This window comes from Podarcis bocagei, assembly GCF_964188305.1.
Source record: "Podarcis bocagei genome assembly, chromosome: 1".
NCBI classification, from domain to species: Eukaryota; Metazoa; Chordata; class Lepidosauria; order Squamata; family Lacertidae; genus Podarcis; species Podarcis bocagei.
This window is the reverse complement of record NC_138125.1, coordinates 47111007-47127962: the sequence shown is the minus strand read 5'-3', so window position 1 is coordinate 47127962 and position 16956 is coordinate 47111007. Positions and strand designations below refer to the sequence as shown.

Sequence of the window (16956 nt, the reverse complement as noted above, 5' to 3'; positions counted from 1 at the left end):
AAAGTTGGAGTAAATATTTGGTGTATATAAGAGATAATTGTAAAACCTTAAAGACACTGGCAGGGTTAGACTAACTCTAACAGCATATGGTCAACCAGATAAACAAACAGAATACGCGATGTAAGAAAATGTACAATACTTACCGAAGGGGTGGAGGGAAGTCTGAAGCTCGGCAGAGCCAAAGATATATGTGAGATTTATTTGTATAATGAATGTATGTTGAATGAAAATCAATAAAAATCTATTTTTAAAAACAAAAACAAAACAGAAATGGTACCTCGGGTTAAGAACTTTGCTGCAGGATGAGAACAGAAATCGTGCGGTGGCGGCAGGAGACCCCATTAGCTAAAGTGGTGCTTCAGGTTAAGAACAGTTTCAGGTTAAGAACGGACCTCCAGAACGAATTAAGTTCTTAACCCGAGGTACCACTGCATGGCACTCTCAAGACCCTGTCCTCTGATGATTTCAGAAAGGTTCTCAAGTATTCATTCCAAAAAAAGCCTTCCCATTCTGACAGAAGAAGGCATAACTGCTGAGGAACATGGGGGGGGGGATTCTATGATTTGGCCAAGAACCCAAAGTAAAAGACACTGCTTTTCACCCTACAACGTTGGCACCTAGTCATTCAGACAATATGGTCCAAATATTTGGAGCAGTGTGATTAGTTGGTTTCAACTGTACAATCCTAATAGTGCAATCATATACTGCAAAGTAAGTCTCACTGTGTTAAATTAAGCATTCTCCTTAATTTGGGTAGGATGACACCCTAGCTGTTTTGTCTATAAACCAGAGGTACTTGGATCCATGATAGTCTGTATTCCAGTCCTAAACAGTTGTGCCACCTTACCAGCCTGCTATACCAGAAAAACCACAACAAAAGTTACAACAGTTTCCAATAGAAGCTGCTTATACCTGACTCATCACTTGCATCGTGGACTTCGTGGGGCCGCTCAAGCACAGCAGTTGCGCAGGTGAGTATAGCATTGACCCGATTTTGAATGTGCACATCTGCCAAGTCTCTGATTAATCCTTCTATAGTTGCTAAATGCCATCGTGGACCTGAGCATTGAGAAGAAAAATGTCACACGGCGGCTGTGGAGCAGGAGAAAAAGAAACAGCCTCCCCCCAGGTGGAGCTGAGGACATTTGACAGATCATAATTGGGGGAATATGTCACATAAAAACTGCATTTACTTGCATGGAGTTTTCTTTTTAATATATGGCGTAATGTGAAAGAGAGGGTGAATCTTTGATTTTGGCTGGCTTCCCTAGGGCCCAGGGGAGCAAACCTGGATCTTAGAGGAGCTAAACTAAACAATCACCAAACAATTATTGAAATATACCCCACGACATTGCTTTTTGATGGAAGATTCACATTTGGAACACTAACTTGGAACACTAATTTGGAACACCATGGGAGACTCATATTTGGAATACTAACTCATTAAAAACTCAAAGATTGCTGCGCCATAAATCCGATCAAAAGAAGGAGAGTTGGCATGTACTGAGAGTGTTGGGAGAGAGCCCAGAGCCTGAAAGATAAAATACTGAAATGAAAGATAGGGCCACTGAGAGGACTATGCTGAAAATCAATTGAAGGAAAACAACACAGAATAAACTGCCTCCTGCATGTTAATAGAAATATAGATTTGTTGGACATGATAGAGAGTCATGCACCAGGACTGTGAAGATAAAACAATGGGTTAAGATAGGACTTATTAAACTGGGGGGAAACAAGAGAGATGAATGCAGGAATAACTGAAAGAGATTTTCTCCAGACATCCAGAACATGAAAAGTCCCCTTGAATTATTTTAATTTGGAATGTATAACTGGCTTTAATGTTTGTATTATGATGTAGCAAGATTTGATCTGATTTGTTACCAATTAGAATATTATTAAATGAATACTAATAAAAAATATTTGCAAAAAGAGGGAAGAAAAATGTCACAATAAAACCCATAGGTGTGAATATCCATTGCAAATATGTGAGTTTGCAAGCTTTTATCAGCTGATCTAACGAAACAAGTGAGTTATGTCCTCTAACCACTATTGGCCATAGCAATGATAATAGGAAAACAGTCGTCATTTTAATGGCCTATGGGCGATAAAATGCTCACCATATTTCCAAGCAGCCTTCCACTGTTCCAGCATAGTCTTACGGATACAGATTTCCTCAGACACATCCAGATCAGTCTCTCCGTACAAATATCTTCTCTCTCTCTTAGCTGGTTCAAGGGATTCGGTTTCACTCCCTTTGGTGAAGTGTTCAATGACAGAGGGAAGCCCTGCCCAATGGATGGCTCCCTTCTGCACCCTATGAACTGAACCAGCAGCGTTTCAGTGGAAATTGGTTAGTAGCAATCCATACTAACCCTTGCCAACAATGACATGAATGGACACAGAAAGAAAAACTGGAACAGGGTTAAACACCAAGACTATTTCAACCTTGAAAATACTACCAGCTCACATGTGGAGATTTGCACCACTAGCTTATAAAATAATTGAGAAAGATGGCTGATGGCCCAACAATAAATTAATTCAAGTAAGTCAAACAAGACCAATCAATTAAGGATTTTTATTATTAGGAAAATTCATTCGCTTTGTGAAATCAATTAAGGTTTTTTTAAAAAAACAGCCAGGCTCTCTTTCAATCCTATTTAGTATAGGGAAAGTAAAGCACAAGGAACAACAATTGGCTTTGTAAGGAACTAGAGCTCCCCAAAAGTCCTGTTCCTGCAGAGGAGACAGGACCACAACCAGAGGCGGATTTAGGGGAGTGTGACCAGTTTGGTTGTACTGGGCAAGGAGCCTCAGGAGCACCACAGGAGGCTACAGAAGGTGAGGGGTGGGGCGTGCCAAATTTTGCCATCACACAGGGCATGCTGAAATTTGAGACCCCAAGGCCCACCACTGCCATAATAATAAATAAAAAATAATAATAATAATTTATTATTTATACCCGCCCATCTGGCTGCCCCCCCCCAGCCACTCTGGGCAGCTTCCAACAAAACACTAAAATACAATAACCTATTAAAAGCTTCCCTAAACAGGGCTTCTAAAAGTTTGGTGGTTATTTTTCTCTTTGACATCTGGTGGGAGGGCGTTCCACAGGGTGGGTGCCACTACTGAGAAGGCCCTCTGCCTGGTTCCCTGTAACTTGGCTTCTCGCAGCGAGGGAACTGCCAGAAGGCCCTCGGTGCTGGACCTCAGTGTCCAGGCAGAATGATGGAGGTGGAGGGGATAACTGAGGGGAGGGGAGCTTCCCACTGAAAGGTAGAAGAATGCAGTATAAAGATTAACATGGCCCTCCCTGTGTAGAGAGCAGGAGGAGTGATCCATCTCAGAAAACACTGAATAGGCGGAGGTGTACCTTGGCTCCCTTGTGCCCTTGGCAAGGAGCTGTATCAACACCTCCAAAGTCAGGAGAGACCATAGACCAGAAACTCAAAAAGTTTGCTTGTCATTGCCTTTCACACACCGTTGGTGACTTCCTCTGTGGCCATCAGGGTCCACCGGCTCTGCTCCACCTCCCCTCCTCTTCCCTCCATCCGTCTGTCTGCCTCCCCCCCTTCCCATGCTGCTTTCCTTCCTAGTCACCCAAAGACAGAGTGGAGAGGCACGACAAGGAATCCTGCATTGCTGTATGTAAGTCTCTTGACATGTCTCTTATCCTAAAGCCCTAGAAGTGATCACTCTGGTATTCTGTGCCTCTTTCTTTGGAATCCCTACAACTGGATCCTTCAGTGCATCTGTCAATTCTTTGTCCCAGTCTGTACTTGGACCCGTGGGATGGAACAAGTACGTAATCGCCTCTTACCTGTCTTTTTTGGTGGCATGAAGCTCCAGACCTCTGGAGGCCTTGGGTAGCATTGCTGGAGCTGTCTATAATATTCATAATGATTATCCATAACAATAAGATCCTTCTTGGTCTTTTGATGGACAATTTTGGCTGACCCTAAATACACACAGAAGACAAAAGAAACCACAACTAGATAGGGATGATCCAGTTCCTGTTGCCCAGAACTTTATGGTGGCATATGAAAGACAGTGTGGTGTAGGGGTTACAGTAAGAATAGTCAATGTCATGCCTGTTGGGAAAAAGCACCAAGGCAAAAGCCAGCTCCTGATGGCTGGAATGCAAAACAGGATGTTGTGGTTTGCAGATGTACTGTTGGAGAAAGGGGGCAGTCCTTTCTCTGTTCTGAGCACTGGATGTTAGCTCAGAGTGTCATCTGACCTGTGCTGGAAGTGCAGGGGCGGAGCTGAGACTCTTCTGCCGGAGTCTGGAGGGTACAGACACGTTTTCTCTGTACTGCTGAATGACAGGAATAAAACATGTAAATAGGACTCCTGTCTGTCTTTCTTCCCCTCCCTGAGGTGAATGCAGGGAGGGAGAGGAGGAGGAGGGTGTGTTCTCCTCACGTCTGAGGAGAATCGCCGACTTATGACCTTGCCTGCCGGAGGACGCAGACGGAAGGTCAGCAAGGATCCCAGCCGAATGCCTGGAGTGAGGCCGGTGTACCTCTGACCGCGGCTGGAATCCTGACAATGCCCTCCAGATGTTGAGGACTGCAACTCCCATCATCCTTGACCACTGGCTATGCTGGCTGGACCTCATGGTAAAAGTTGTTGTTGTTTAGTTGTTTAGTCATATCCGACTCTTTGTGACCCCATGGACCAGAGCACGCCAGGCACACCTGTATTCCACTGCCTCCCGCAGTTTGGTCAGACTCATGTTTGTAGCTTCGAGAACACTGTCCAACCATCTCGTCCTCTGTCATCCCCTTCTCCTTGTGCCCTCCATCTTTCCCAACATCAGGGTCTTTTCAAGGGAGTCTTCTCTTCTCATGAGGTGGCCAAAGTATTGGAGCCTCAGCTTCACGATCTGTCCTTCCAGTGAGCACTCAGGGCTGATTTCCTTAAGAATGGATACGTTTGATCTTCTTGCAGTCCATGGGACTCTCAAGAGTCTCCTCCAGCACCATAATTCAAAAGCATCAATTCTTCAGCGATCAGCCTTCTTTATAGTCCAGCTCTCACTTCCATACATCACTACTGGGAAAACCATGGCTTTAACTATACAGACCTTTGTTGGCAAGGTGATGGGAAAAGTAGTCCACAACATTTGGAGTGCATCACATTGTACCTCTAGAATAGACTTGGGGGAGTCCTGGGGAGCTCAAATCACAGCACAGACACAAAGCTTACTGGGAGGCCATAGTCTGATCATTATAATTCAGCCTTCCCAAGGTTGCTGAGGTCTTTAAAGGTAGATGAGAATAAAACTGAAATAACGTACAAAACAGGTAAAGGTAAAGGGACCCCTGACCATTAGGTCCAGTCGTGACCGACTCTGGGGTTGCGGCACTCATGTCGCTTTATTGGCCGAGGGAGCCGGCGTACAGCTTCCGGGTCATGTAGCCAGCATGACCAAGCCACTTCTGGCGAACCAGAGCAGTGCAGGGAAACGCTGTTTACCTTCCCGCCGGAGTGGTACCTATTTATCTACTTGCACTTTGAAGTGCTTTTGAACTGCTAGGTTGGCAGGAGCAGGGACCGAGCAACGGGAGCTCACCCTGTCACGGGGATTCGAACTGACCTTCTGATCGGCAAGTCCTAGGCTCTGTGGTTTAACCCACAGCGCCACCCGCATCCCTTCTCTTTTTAAAGGGACCCCTGACCATTAGAACGCACAAAATAAGTGCATACAAATAGTTCTCTCCTAATTTTCCTGGACTCAGCTACGTATAATATTTAAAAATGTGACAGGGAGCAACTTAGAATGGGATGGCAGAAAAATGACAGGATATGCACAGGCTACCAAGCATCACCAGAAATGTATTGAGCTGTGATTGTATGAATCCCACAGTTGATCCAATGCAGTTGGTCTTTGTGCAAGTAATCTTGGATCCAAATAATGCTTGGATAGTTCGTATCTATACAATGCTAAGCAAAAGGAATTATAGTTCTACCTACCAAAATAGAGCTCTTGTTCAAACACATTCTGGGTAGTGTATGAGTACTTTCCAACCCGGGCGCTCAGCCGTTCTCGAAGTTTAGTACGTGCCAGATGTCTGAGATCCTTCTTTGATATTTCATCCGCAGTTTTGTTTATATCAACTGAATCTTCCACACCACGCCCTCTCATGTGGAAAGATGGCCCCCTGCGAAATGAGAAGCATACTTCCAGCTGAGAGCACTGTACAATTTTCAATTCACTCAGAACAAGAACGCAGGTCATCACACACATATGGAAGCCTACCAGGTAGGGTTGTCAATTCTTGAAGTAAAGAATTTGGGTACCTGGGAAGGGCCCTTGAGCAAAGCCCAGAGGGGGACCACACTGGCATAAAAGGTTAGCAGTCTCAAGTAGTGCTTTCTTCTGGGGGGACGCAGGGGTAAGCATACCCCTCAACATTTTGTGAATCTAAGTTTGGCCTCACTGAGGGGCAGTATTTCAATATGAGTAGGAAAATGAGAGTACCCCATTTTTTTAAGAAAAAAGCACTGGTCTCAGGCAAGTTTGGGAACAGAACTCAGTGTGACCTGTCAGAAAACAGAGTTCTGCCCCCCAACGTGCCCAGTGCCAAGTATATGCAAACGCTGCAAAGAATCCATCTTAAAAAAAGGAGGGGGGCAAATCTAGAGTGATGGTGGAGAAACAGCCTAGCCTCTTGCTTTTTTGGCACTTGCCCTAAAAACCAAACAATTATTTTTCTGTTTGGTTGCTTGGTTAGCATCCCTTAAGCACCAGCCTCAGTGAATCGCATGCCTTTGCTGTCTGCCAGGGTCTGCAGAAACACCACTCAATACAGGCACATTTGGCTTGGGGAGCCACAAGTTATATAGACCCAATATATACAAAAATAACTGCTGTTGCCAAGTTGCTTAAAGCATTTTACATACATGATCTCAGCAACCTCAGCTTACACCAGCAGCATTGTTGATAATAATACTACATTTCTTATTTTTCCCCAGGGAGGGTTACAGCATAGCAAATGTAGTAAATGCTTCATTTAGAAATTACTGCCCCTTTTATCTGACACTCTTCCTCCTTCAGAGTATTATTCTCGTAAGATCTTTTGCAAATAGGGCAGGGTTTACTGAATTGTGACCTACTTTATTACCTTTGTTTATTAAAAGGAGAACCTGAGGCCAGCAGGTGAACACATTCTTAATCCAACAGGATTTTGGGAACTGGTTGTTTTAATGAAAGGGCTGATGCTGTGCTCTATTTATTGATAGTTTTAATTCTATTAATGTTTAATTGTTTCTATGTTTTTGGCTGGTCTTATTTTATCTGTAAGCTGCCTTGAGCCCCTGTCAGGGGAAAAGGTGGGGTACGAATATATACAATAGTTTTCTAGTGTTATTCTGGCCATTTATTTGTTTCTTTTCTATTCCAGGTCATGCTTTTAATGCGGGGGTTCCCCAGCCTTTTTGGAATTCTGAGAAAGTGTTGTGGTACCACAAAACACCAATTTCACAGAAGAAAAACTAGTAATGTTCAGTACCTCCACCCAAAACAAGCAACACACTCCCCTCAACTAAAATACCCTCCCACAAAAAACACAGTAAAACAAGCAAGCAATGCCCACTCCCCAAAAACAGGCACCTTCCCCAACCAAGAAGGCAACCATCAATTAAAAAATGCATTAAAACATTATGAGGCCTTGGTGGTCGCTAAGTAGGTTTCTGAGAGCACCATGGTGGTTTTGAACAAAACAGACTGTGCTCAAATAACTGATTCTGTGTTCCCTTTGAAAAAACTGATACAGGGTAATGAAGTCTCCTTCAAGCTCCAAAGAGCTAAGAAAGCTGCTCCATACTAACTCAGAGCAGGGCAACAAATATTTGCAATATCTAGTAGCAATTGAAGGCATTTTTGTTCTGACCAGCTTTCCCAGCTGGATGAGTAACTTTCTGCCATATGTGTCCATTTTGCGTTTTTTAAAACTCATCTATTAATTTTTAGGCTGTTTTGTAACTGTTTGTAATCATACATTGCTTATTTTTACTTAGCTATGGTAATTACCCATAGAATGGCCTTCACCAGGGTGTCACAGAAACCCATATTTTGTCCCATCATCCTTCAAATGAGCATTGGAAAGTGAGGGGAAAGAGCAGCTTTTATTGCAAAAATGTATAGGGCTAAGGTGGCGCTGTGGTTAAACCACAGAGCCTAGGACTTGCCGATCAGAAGTTCAGTGGTTCGAATCCCTGTGACGGGGTGAGCTCCCGTTGCTCAGTCCCTGCTCCTGCCAACCTAGCAGTTCGAAAGCACGTCAAAGTGCAAGTAGATAAATAGGTACCGCTCCGGCGGGAAGGTAAACGACGTTTCTGTGTGTTGCTCTGGTTCGCCAGAAGTGGCTTAGTCATGCTGGCCACATGTCCCGGAAGCTGTACGCCGGCTCCCTCGGCCAATAAAGCGAGATGAGCGCCGCAACCCCAGAGATGTCCGCTACTGGACCTAATGGTCAGGGGTCCCTTTACCCTTTACTTTTTATAGGGCTAAACCTAAGATCACAATCCCATGAGGCATGTTTCCAAATAATGAGATTAGCATCTAAATGTAACACAGCTTGATGGTCCAGTACAACAGGTATTTATTTGCCTTACCTGCAATAATAAGCAGAGAGAGGTGTCTCCGGTTTCTTCTCTTCATCTATTTGAATTTGAATCTGACCTTTCACTACTGTATCCTCAGCCTGAATCTGATCCAGTAATTCCACATCACTTTCATCAGGAAGCACGTACCTGATGCTTTCCCAGTTATATTTTTGCTTCTTGAAACCTGGTGGCTTACCCTGAACCCAGCCTCCCCAGGTGGGCTGATTATTCACAATGAATTGAGCTGTAGCCTTGTTTAACTTCACCAACATTGTTCCTTCCCACCTCAGGTCCCCATGATCTGGCTCATGGACTGTGGTGCCCTGGGGTCTTGCTTTTGACCTCTTGATTGTCAAGTCTCCTAACATCTCATGAGGTTCTGTCAGGAACGCCTGTGTGTAAGGAGGTTCACAAGAAGGAGGAGGGGGAGGAGGTGGAATAGGTACCAGGAGACTTGGCTCTGAAAGTGTGCTTTCTACCTTGGCTTTCCAGATAAGCTCTTCCATGCAGACAGGAACATCAGCGGTGGTTTCCTTGGGAGGAGGCGTGTCTGGCTTCATTTCCAGGGACTGTAATTTCTTCAAAGGTTTGAGCCTACTTGGTCGCCTTTGCTTCTTAACAACAACATTTTCACTTTCTTTTCTCTGAATGACACTGGAAAAATCATACAATCCCCTGGGGTCATAGTCCTTAAAGGACTGAAGCATTGCCCCTCTGTGGTAAACAGCTTCTTTAGAAAAATATAGGTTCTTGGCTGCATTCTGGAGGCATTGTTTCCGGTATTCTGAATAGTGCTCTTCAGCATGACAAACATCTCTCTGGTACATGAAAGGCATTTTTGCCCTCATTGCAGACAGCATTGCCTTGCGAGATGGCAAGCTGTGTCTGTCAACTCTGGCCTTCAGACTAGACTCAAGCGGGAAGGGATTTTTGCTCTTGAAAAAAGTTGGTATTTCCATCCTTTCAAGACTGGTGAGGCTCCTCACTAGTGGCTAACTTTTCATAAATCTTTAGAAGTTAGACTTAATGGCTGTGTAAAGAAACAGACATCCCGCTGTTTTCTGAGGGGACACTCAAGCTTTTCCTAAACCACAGAGAGAAAATAAATAACCCTATCAGATTGTAAAAGACCATTCTTTTAAGATTCAAGCCAGGCTTCCTCAACCTCGGCCCTCCAGATGTTTTTGGCCTACAACTCCCATGATCCCTAGCTAGCAGGACCAGTGGTCAGGGATGATGGGAACTGTAGTCTCAAAACATCTGGAGGGTCAAGGTTGAGGAAGCCTGATTCAAGCAAACACCCAACACCACAATTCTTCCCCAAACAGGCTATCACTGCAGAATGCTGGTATCGTTGAATCTCCATGATGACCTATTTACCTTTGATGGTGGATGCAATGTGATGTGGAAGGAGGAGAAGATGCTATCATGCATGATTTATTTTGTATCTTACACTTCCTACCAAAGAAACCCAGGGCATCAAACAACAATAAAAAACCTATTTTAACACAATTCTAATACAGATGCAAACTGGGGAAGATCTCATCTGAAAAGGCTTGTTCAAGGCAGACAAAATGAAGCCCATCTGCTGTTCTCTACTTCTGGCTCTTTATAAGCAGAAAGAGAGTAGTGGGAAATTATCATTCACTATGTTATCATATTGCTTCACCAGCCTAGTGTCACCTCTTTGTCACCAAGGCATGCTCCAGAATGGGTTAAAACTCATGTCATGTTGGCACTTGGGATCCTAGGAGTACTGCTTCAATAAATAGCCTATTACACTACAGTACAACCTACAAATTACCCTGTCTGTGTTTAAACCATTGCTCTGCTGAAGCTGCTGGAGCTACAGCAGCACTAGCTTAAAAAAAAAGTCCTAGTCCAAGTAAATGTCATTCAGATGCTGCTGTGAATCTCTGATATTAAACCAAGCATAACTTCCTGGCACACAAACAAAAAATATTTTTCTTTCTTCCAAGTGACTATTACACTTGTACAACATGCACTGTGCTGACAATAGTTATCCCTTTCTGCATCAAGAGGTAAGATTTCTATCCTATTATTGTGCACTTGACATTGTCAGTTCTTGTCCACAAATATTGCTTTTCCTTCAGTACCCTAATCCAATCCGAGGTGCTATTAGCATTTCTTACTTGCAAATGTTATTGCTGTCAGCTTTGCACCCTGCAGGACTTGTTTCTGCCTGGAATACATGAGCTGGAATAATTTAAGGATCTATGGTTCAAAGAAAATTTGCTCATGATGAGTTATTAGGAATTGTTAACTACATTAAATATTAATTTTATTGATTAAAATTATGCATTTATCCTAGTTTATAACCCTGTTCTTTCCTCTTTTAGTGCTCACTTCCTCTCATAACACTTATGCCACAATGAGGCTGCAATCTACACCGGAGAAGAAACCCCACTAGCCTTAATGGGGCTTACTTCTTAATCATACAGCCAGTCTGTAAATCTTTAAGGTGCCCCAAAATATTTTTGCTGTCTTCTCTTAAAGTAACATCCATGTTTCAGAACATACCACATTTACGTGAGTCTAATGTGCCATCGAATCTAATGCGCACCTCAATTTTCAAAACCTTGAAACCAAAAAATGTATTTGCTGGCCAATGTAAATGTGCCATCGAATCTAATGCACACCCTTAATTTTCACATTGTAATTTGGCCAGAAAAGGTGTTAAACTTGAGAAAATACAGTAATATTTATACAATATGCTACGTTAATTCCTGCTACTGTTTGGAAATGTTTTCAACAATCATTTTTTTAAATGTTGTGATTACAATCATTAGGAACTTAGGTCTCTACATTAAATTACTACAAGCCACTGTGGACAGTCACCTTCTTTGTTCTCTGCAATCTTTTGTTAAGTTTAAGTTGGAAAATATACATTGCAATATTGTACAAGAATCTCTGTTTTTATGTGAACCACTCCCAACGTCAGCCAGTTTCATACCCCTGCTTCTTTGGATTCCAGGGTATTTCTTTTTCTTGTTCTTTATGAAGACTGAAAAGTTTGTACTAACCTTTCAGAATGGCTTTCACAGATCTGCTCTTGTAGGAGCAGGAGCACATCGCAAATACATGCACATTAGAAATCAGATTCTTGTCTCTTCAGACCTCCCTTCTACTTGTGTACAGTTGTTGCCAGGCTACAAATGATGTACTCACATTCTGTCAATTTTGATTTGTTGATTTTAAATAGAGCTGCCAAGCTAAGTCCCCTTTGGCTGTTTGGTATTAAACCTGCTGTTTCACAAGTTGTTGTTGGTTTTTTTAAACATGGAGAGAAACAAAGCTAGTGAAGTAACATTTATTGAACTACCTTAGAGTGCACAAGTTTTCAGCATTCAAGTTAGTCGAAGATCTCCAGAATGCTTCAGGTTGGGTGCATCAAACTGACATTTATTATACATTACATGAAATAAATACAGAAGGCAAACTTTTGCTCACTGGCATTTGTCCTGGCAATATGTCTGTCTGGCTGTTTACAACATGAATTTCCTGTAACATGAATGTTAACATTTGGAGCTCCCTACTCTTTATTTTTTATTTTTATCACGAGTTGCTGCAGCACTCTGGTTGTGGGGAGCGAGGGGCCATTTTGCTTTTCCTCCGAAACCAGTATTTTGTTAATTTTCAACATATAACAAATATGGCAATCAACAGGAAAGCAAACGAGAGACAGAGAGAGAGATAAGGCTTACACCTGCACCTCAGGGATAAACAACTTTTTCTAAATTTTAAGATATCCATTCAGATTCAGGATCAGGATCTAAATCTGGTAAACCCCACCATGGGCGTAGCCAAGGGAGGCAAGTAAATTTATCAAATAAATAAATATCAAGTAAATAAATAGAAATACTTAACTAACTCGGTTATGGCCCCCCTGACATTGACCCTGCCTCACCCGCAATATAAATCCTGGCTACGCCCATGAACCCCACTGAATTAAATGAAGGAGTTAGAGGACACGGTGGATTCGGACTACACGGTGACCATTTGGCAGAAGGAGGAAAGGCCTTGTGCGAAGGGCAGCTTCCTCCCTCCGCCCCAAACGAATTTCCTTTCCAAACAATTGTTGTGTAATTTGAAACCACGACACGTAGCGCCGCCGCTTCATTTGCTTGAGGCTGACAGCTCGTTCCGCTGCCATGGCCTCATTTGTGCGCCTGCTCTGGGGAAGCGGCCTGGGACTCCGCCTGCGTCCCAGACCCCGCTGCGCCTTTCGCCCCCCCGGCGGCTGCCCAAGCCGAGCGGCTCAGAGCGCCGCCTCCACTAGCGCTTCCCTCATGGACGCCCGCATCGACTTCTCCCCCGCCGGCCGGAGCCTCTTCGACGAGCCGCTGGGCATCTCGGTGTCGGGGCTGCGGCCCCAGCAAGAGGTCACGCTCCGGGCGTCGCTGCAGGACGAGGTCGGGGAGCTCTTCGAGTCGCTCGCGCTCTACCGGGCGGACGGCAGCGGGCAGCTGGACCTGAGCCGCTCGCCGGCGCTGGAGGGCGGCAGCTTCTCCGGCCTGGAGCCCATGGGGCTGCTGTGGGCGCTGAAGCCGCGCACGCCCTTCAGGCGGCTGGTGAAGCGCGACGTGCAGCGCCCCTTCCGCCTGGAGCTGGAGGTGCTCGAGGGACACGGAGAGGGCCTCGCGGGAGGCGTCCTCGCCAAGGGCGCCCACGAGAGGGGCTTCCTGCGCGCCGGCGTCCAGAGGATCCCCGTACGGGACGGGCGGGTCCGCGCCACCCTCTTCCTGCCCCCGGGTTAGTGGCGGACTCTGGCCCCGCGCTTGGCCTTCTTAAGGCCTTCTAGACGCTCCTGCGCTTCGTGTCGTTGACACGCAACGCCAGAGTGGAGGACCTGCGGCTCCCCCACGTGTTGTTGCATTTCAAAGAGCTCGTTAGTCCCAGGCAGCGGAGTTTAGTTTCAGAGAGATCATGGGAGTGGTTGTGGTGAACGACTTCTGGAAGGGCACACACATCCCTAGCTTGGATTTCTCCATCCTGTAGTAAACTGGTTCCTCTTCTTCCTGCTCAGAAAGGGAGAAAGATATGGCACCCAGCAAGCAAACAAAAAAAACCCACAATTAAGGAAGAGCTGCAGGAGTTTGTTGGCAATAAAACAAGTCTGGTGGCACCTTAAAAGACTTCACAAATACAGTGAGGCGGAAGTTGTCCCGGCCGGGGCCACGCTAAAAGGTGTAAAGAGAGAGAATTGATGATTTGCCCTACTGTGTCTAATGATGGTGCTGAGCTAGCCCTGTACCTTGCCTATTCCTTTGTATTTCGTAGCAAGCCTTGCTCACTGGAAACGTGGGTTTGTTTCAACAACAACAACTCACTGGCACCTCAGACTCCAAACTCTCTCATTCTCTGCTTTTGATCTGCTAATATGAACAGGTTTGAAAAGTGTATTATGAAGGATCCAGCCATTAAAGTGGGTCATCAACAAGGGTCTTTTCAACCCAAGTGGTCAGAGTTAAATTATCTCCAAGGTCCCTTATGTGATTCCATGCTAGGCTTTCTTTTCAATAAGGTGAATTCTAAAGAAGTCTAAAAAAGATAATGCAACTTTATTCTGTCTTTTATAGGTGATGGTCCCTTTCCTGGAATCATGGATATTTCAGGAACAGGAGGAGGACTTCAAGAATACCGAGCCTGTCTGTTGGCCAATTATGGCTTTGTAACATTAGCATTGGCCTATTATGCTTATGAAGATCTTCCCAAAAATATGAAGGAATTTCATCTGGAGTATTTTGAAGAAGCTCTGAACTATATGCTGAAACATCCAAAGGTAGGGCCATATGTGGACAGCCTTCACAAAAATAGCAAGCTTCTGAGGGTGCTACATTTGAAACTGGAAAGTCTTGTGTGTAGAACCACACCATACATTTGAAGCACATCTAAGGCTCCGGAACGGATCCCGTTCACATCCCGAGGTACCACTGTATATGCAGAAGTATATATTCCATAGTATTCTTATTCTGAGAGCTGTTGAATTGCTGATTTGAGAGTATTCTCTGAGCTGAACTCTGATCATCACATGCTTACTTGTATTGCACTAATATTTTAAATTCATTATTTGTGCCAAGCTCCTGGAATAAAAAAACACTGAAAGGTTAAAGTCCACAGCAACAGTTTTCTCCATTTTTGACTGCAAAGATTAACCAAAGCAGGCAAGCCTTGGGCAGTCACTGTGATAAATTGTTCAGAAATGTGAAATGGTCCTCAGCTCAGCTTTTTTTCTTTTGCCAAACTAAGGGTGAGCAGCATGAGCTTTTGCCCACAGCTTAGTCATGGGGGGGGGGAGGGGCACATACTGTATGTATCTTGTTTTTGTTTCACCTCTTTCTTTCTTTCTTTCTTTCTTTCTTTCTTTCTTTCTTTCTCTTTAGGTTAAAGGTCCAGGAGTTGGACTGCTGGGACACTCAAAAGGTGGTGACCTGTGTATCTCTATGGCCTCTTTCTTAAAGGGTGTCACTGTTACAGTCACTATTAATAGCTCTGTGGCCAATATAGCTGTGCCACTGCACTACAAGGACATCACCATTCCACCTCTTGGTTTCAATTCAGAGCGGCTCAAATTAGACAAGTCTGGTGTTGCTGACATTTTGGATGTCCTGAACAACCCACTTGAGGGCCCTGATCGCCAGAGTTTTATTCCACTGGAGAAGGCTGAAGGACGTTTCCTCTTCATCGTAGGCCAAGATGACCACAACTTTAAGAGCGAGTTCTTTGCTGTGGAAGCCTCCAAGCGGCTACAGGCTCATGGAAAAGAAAAACCTGAGATAATTTGCTATCCTGGAGCAGGACATTATATTGAGCCTCCGTATTTTCCTATGTGTGCAGCTTCAATGCATCTCTTGGTGGGCAGACCAGTAATCTGGGGAGGGGAGCCCAGGGCTCATGCCGCAGCACAGGTGGATGCATGGGGTCAGATTCAAACCTTCTTCCGCAAACACCTCGATGGAAAACAAGGTGAAGAAAACAGCAAGCTGTGAGAATGTTGCTTGGAAGAGGTGTTTTATCAGATAATGGGTGTGTGGCCGATTGTTTTTTGTTATATATAACAATAAATCTGTTTGATATAACAATTCTGCAGACAGGGGACTCATTATGTTGATAGAGTGCTTTCTCAAACATGAGAAAGCTTTTGTATAAGGGACATCTAAGAATTCCCAGCTACAAAAATAAACTACAAATGGTGTACATTATACAAATCTCTGTATATTGGAATATTGTGTAGACTTCTGGTCACCTCACCTCATAAAGCAAATGGTAGAGTTGCGAAAGGGCAGCCAAAATGATCAAAGGGATGGAGAAACTCCCATTAGGTTACAACATTTGGATCTTTCGAGTTTAGAGAAAAAAGTGAGTAAGAGGTGAAAGTGAGTAAAGTTTTTCTCCTCTCATAATACTAGAACTTGGGGCTATCCAATAAAGCTCAACCTTGGAAGATTTAGGACAAACAAAAGAAAGCACTTCACACAGCACATAGTGAAAGTATGGACTTTGCTCCCACAAGAGGCAGTGATGGCTGCCAACTTGTGGTGGCTTTGAAGAGGATTAGACAGCTTCATGGAGGATAAGGCAACAAACCCCAATGGTTAAATCCTACATTCACAGTCAGAGGCAGTATTCATGCTTCTGAATGCCAGTTGCTGGAAACTGCAGCAGGAGAGAGAGCTCACATCCTGCTTACCGACTTCCCACAGGCATCTGGTTGGCCACTGTAAGAATAGGACACTGGAATAGATGGGTCACTTATATTATGTTCTCCATGAATTAGAAGAAGACATAAATCTCCAGCAAGTCTATAATTAATTCTACCCTTGAGCCTCTGTTAGGATATAAGTTTAAAGTTTGCAGCAGGAACTATTACAAAGCTGGAATTTCACGTGATGCCACATGCTGTATTTACTGGGCTAACCTGACTCCAGTAAAACTCATTGAAAACCCAACCTGTGAACCGAAGTCAACAGAAAATATATCTACTGAGTTGGAAAAGGACTTGATGTTCAAAACACAGGCAGCTGGACAAGAAAAGAAACCTAAGACCGAAGAGGAGGAAAAGACACTTGCTGAACAGGAGGAGCAGAAAGGAGGGGTGGCCGAAGTGTCACAGAAGACAAACGAGAGCCGGGGACCTGTCAAGACGACTTCAAGCTCGACCAAGGTGAAAGCTGGATTATTTGGGACACATGGATTTAAGAAACAGAGCTTGAGCTCCACCTTTAAACAAGTAGGCCTGGCTGGAAGGATTATGGTCAGCATTGAGAAAGTATCTCTTCGAGTTTGGGTGTCAATCATAAGAGACCTCCAAAGAAGCCGGCTGAA

General features: G+C 44.3%; 2 protein-coding genes across 5 annotated transcripts in view; one reads left to right on the top strand and one right to left on the bottom strand.

The window, feature by feature from the left end:
• The window catches only part of HEATR4 (HEAT repeat containing 4), a 39155-nt gene extending 26715 nt beyond the window's left edge, over positions 1-12440 (bottom strand). Inside the window, exons 1-7 of one of the 4 annotated variants that reach the window (XM_081211635.1) lie at positions 11655-12440; positions 10764-10845; positions 8620-9694; positions 5977-6164; positions 3818-3955; positions 2118-2321; positions 913-1059 (exon numbers count right to left, since the gene is read on the bottom strand). In XM_081211635.1, the coding sequence (XP_081067761.1) occupies positions 913-1059; positions 2118-2321; positions 3818-3955; positions 5977-6164; positions 8620-9569 (1627 nt within the window). In that variant the 5' untranslated portion in view covers positions 9570-9694; positions 10764-10845; positions 11655-12440. The remainder of the gene's footprint in view (positions 1-912; positions 1060-2117; positions 2322-3817; positions 3956-5976; positions 6165-8619; positions 9695-10763; positions 10846-11654) is intronic. The other 3 variants (XM_081211637.1, XM_081211636.1, XM_081211638.1) reach the window with 3 other exon arrangements.
• A 36-nt stretch (positions 12441-12476) lies between these two features.
• LOC308596585 (acyl-coenzyme A thioesterase 1-like) lies at positions 12477-15713 on the top strand. Its single transcript, XM_081211834.1, has 3 exons — positions 12477-13383; positions 14211-14413; positions 15015-15713. Exons 1-3 carry the CDS (start codon positions 12783-12785, stop codon positions 15618-15620), a joined length of 1410 nt encoding a protein of 469 aa, XP_081067960.1. The 5' UTR covers positions 12477-12782; the 3' UTR covers positions 15621-15713.
• The last annotated feature ends 1243 nt before the right edge of the window (positions 15714-16956 follow it).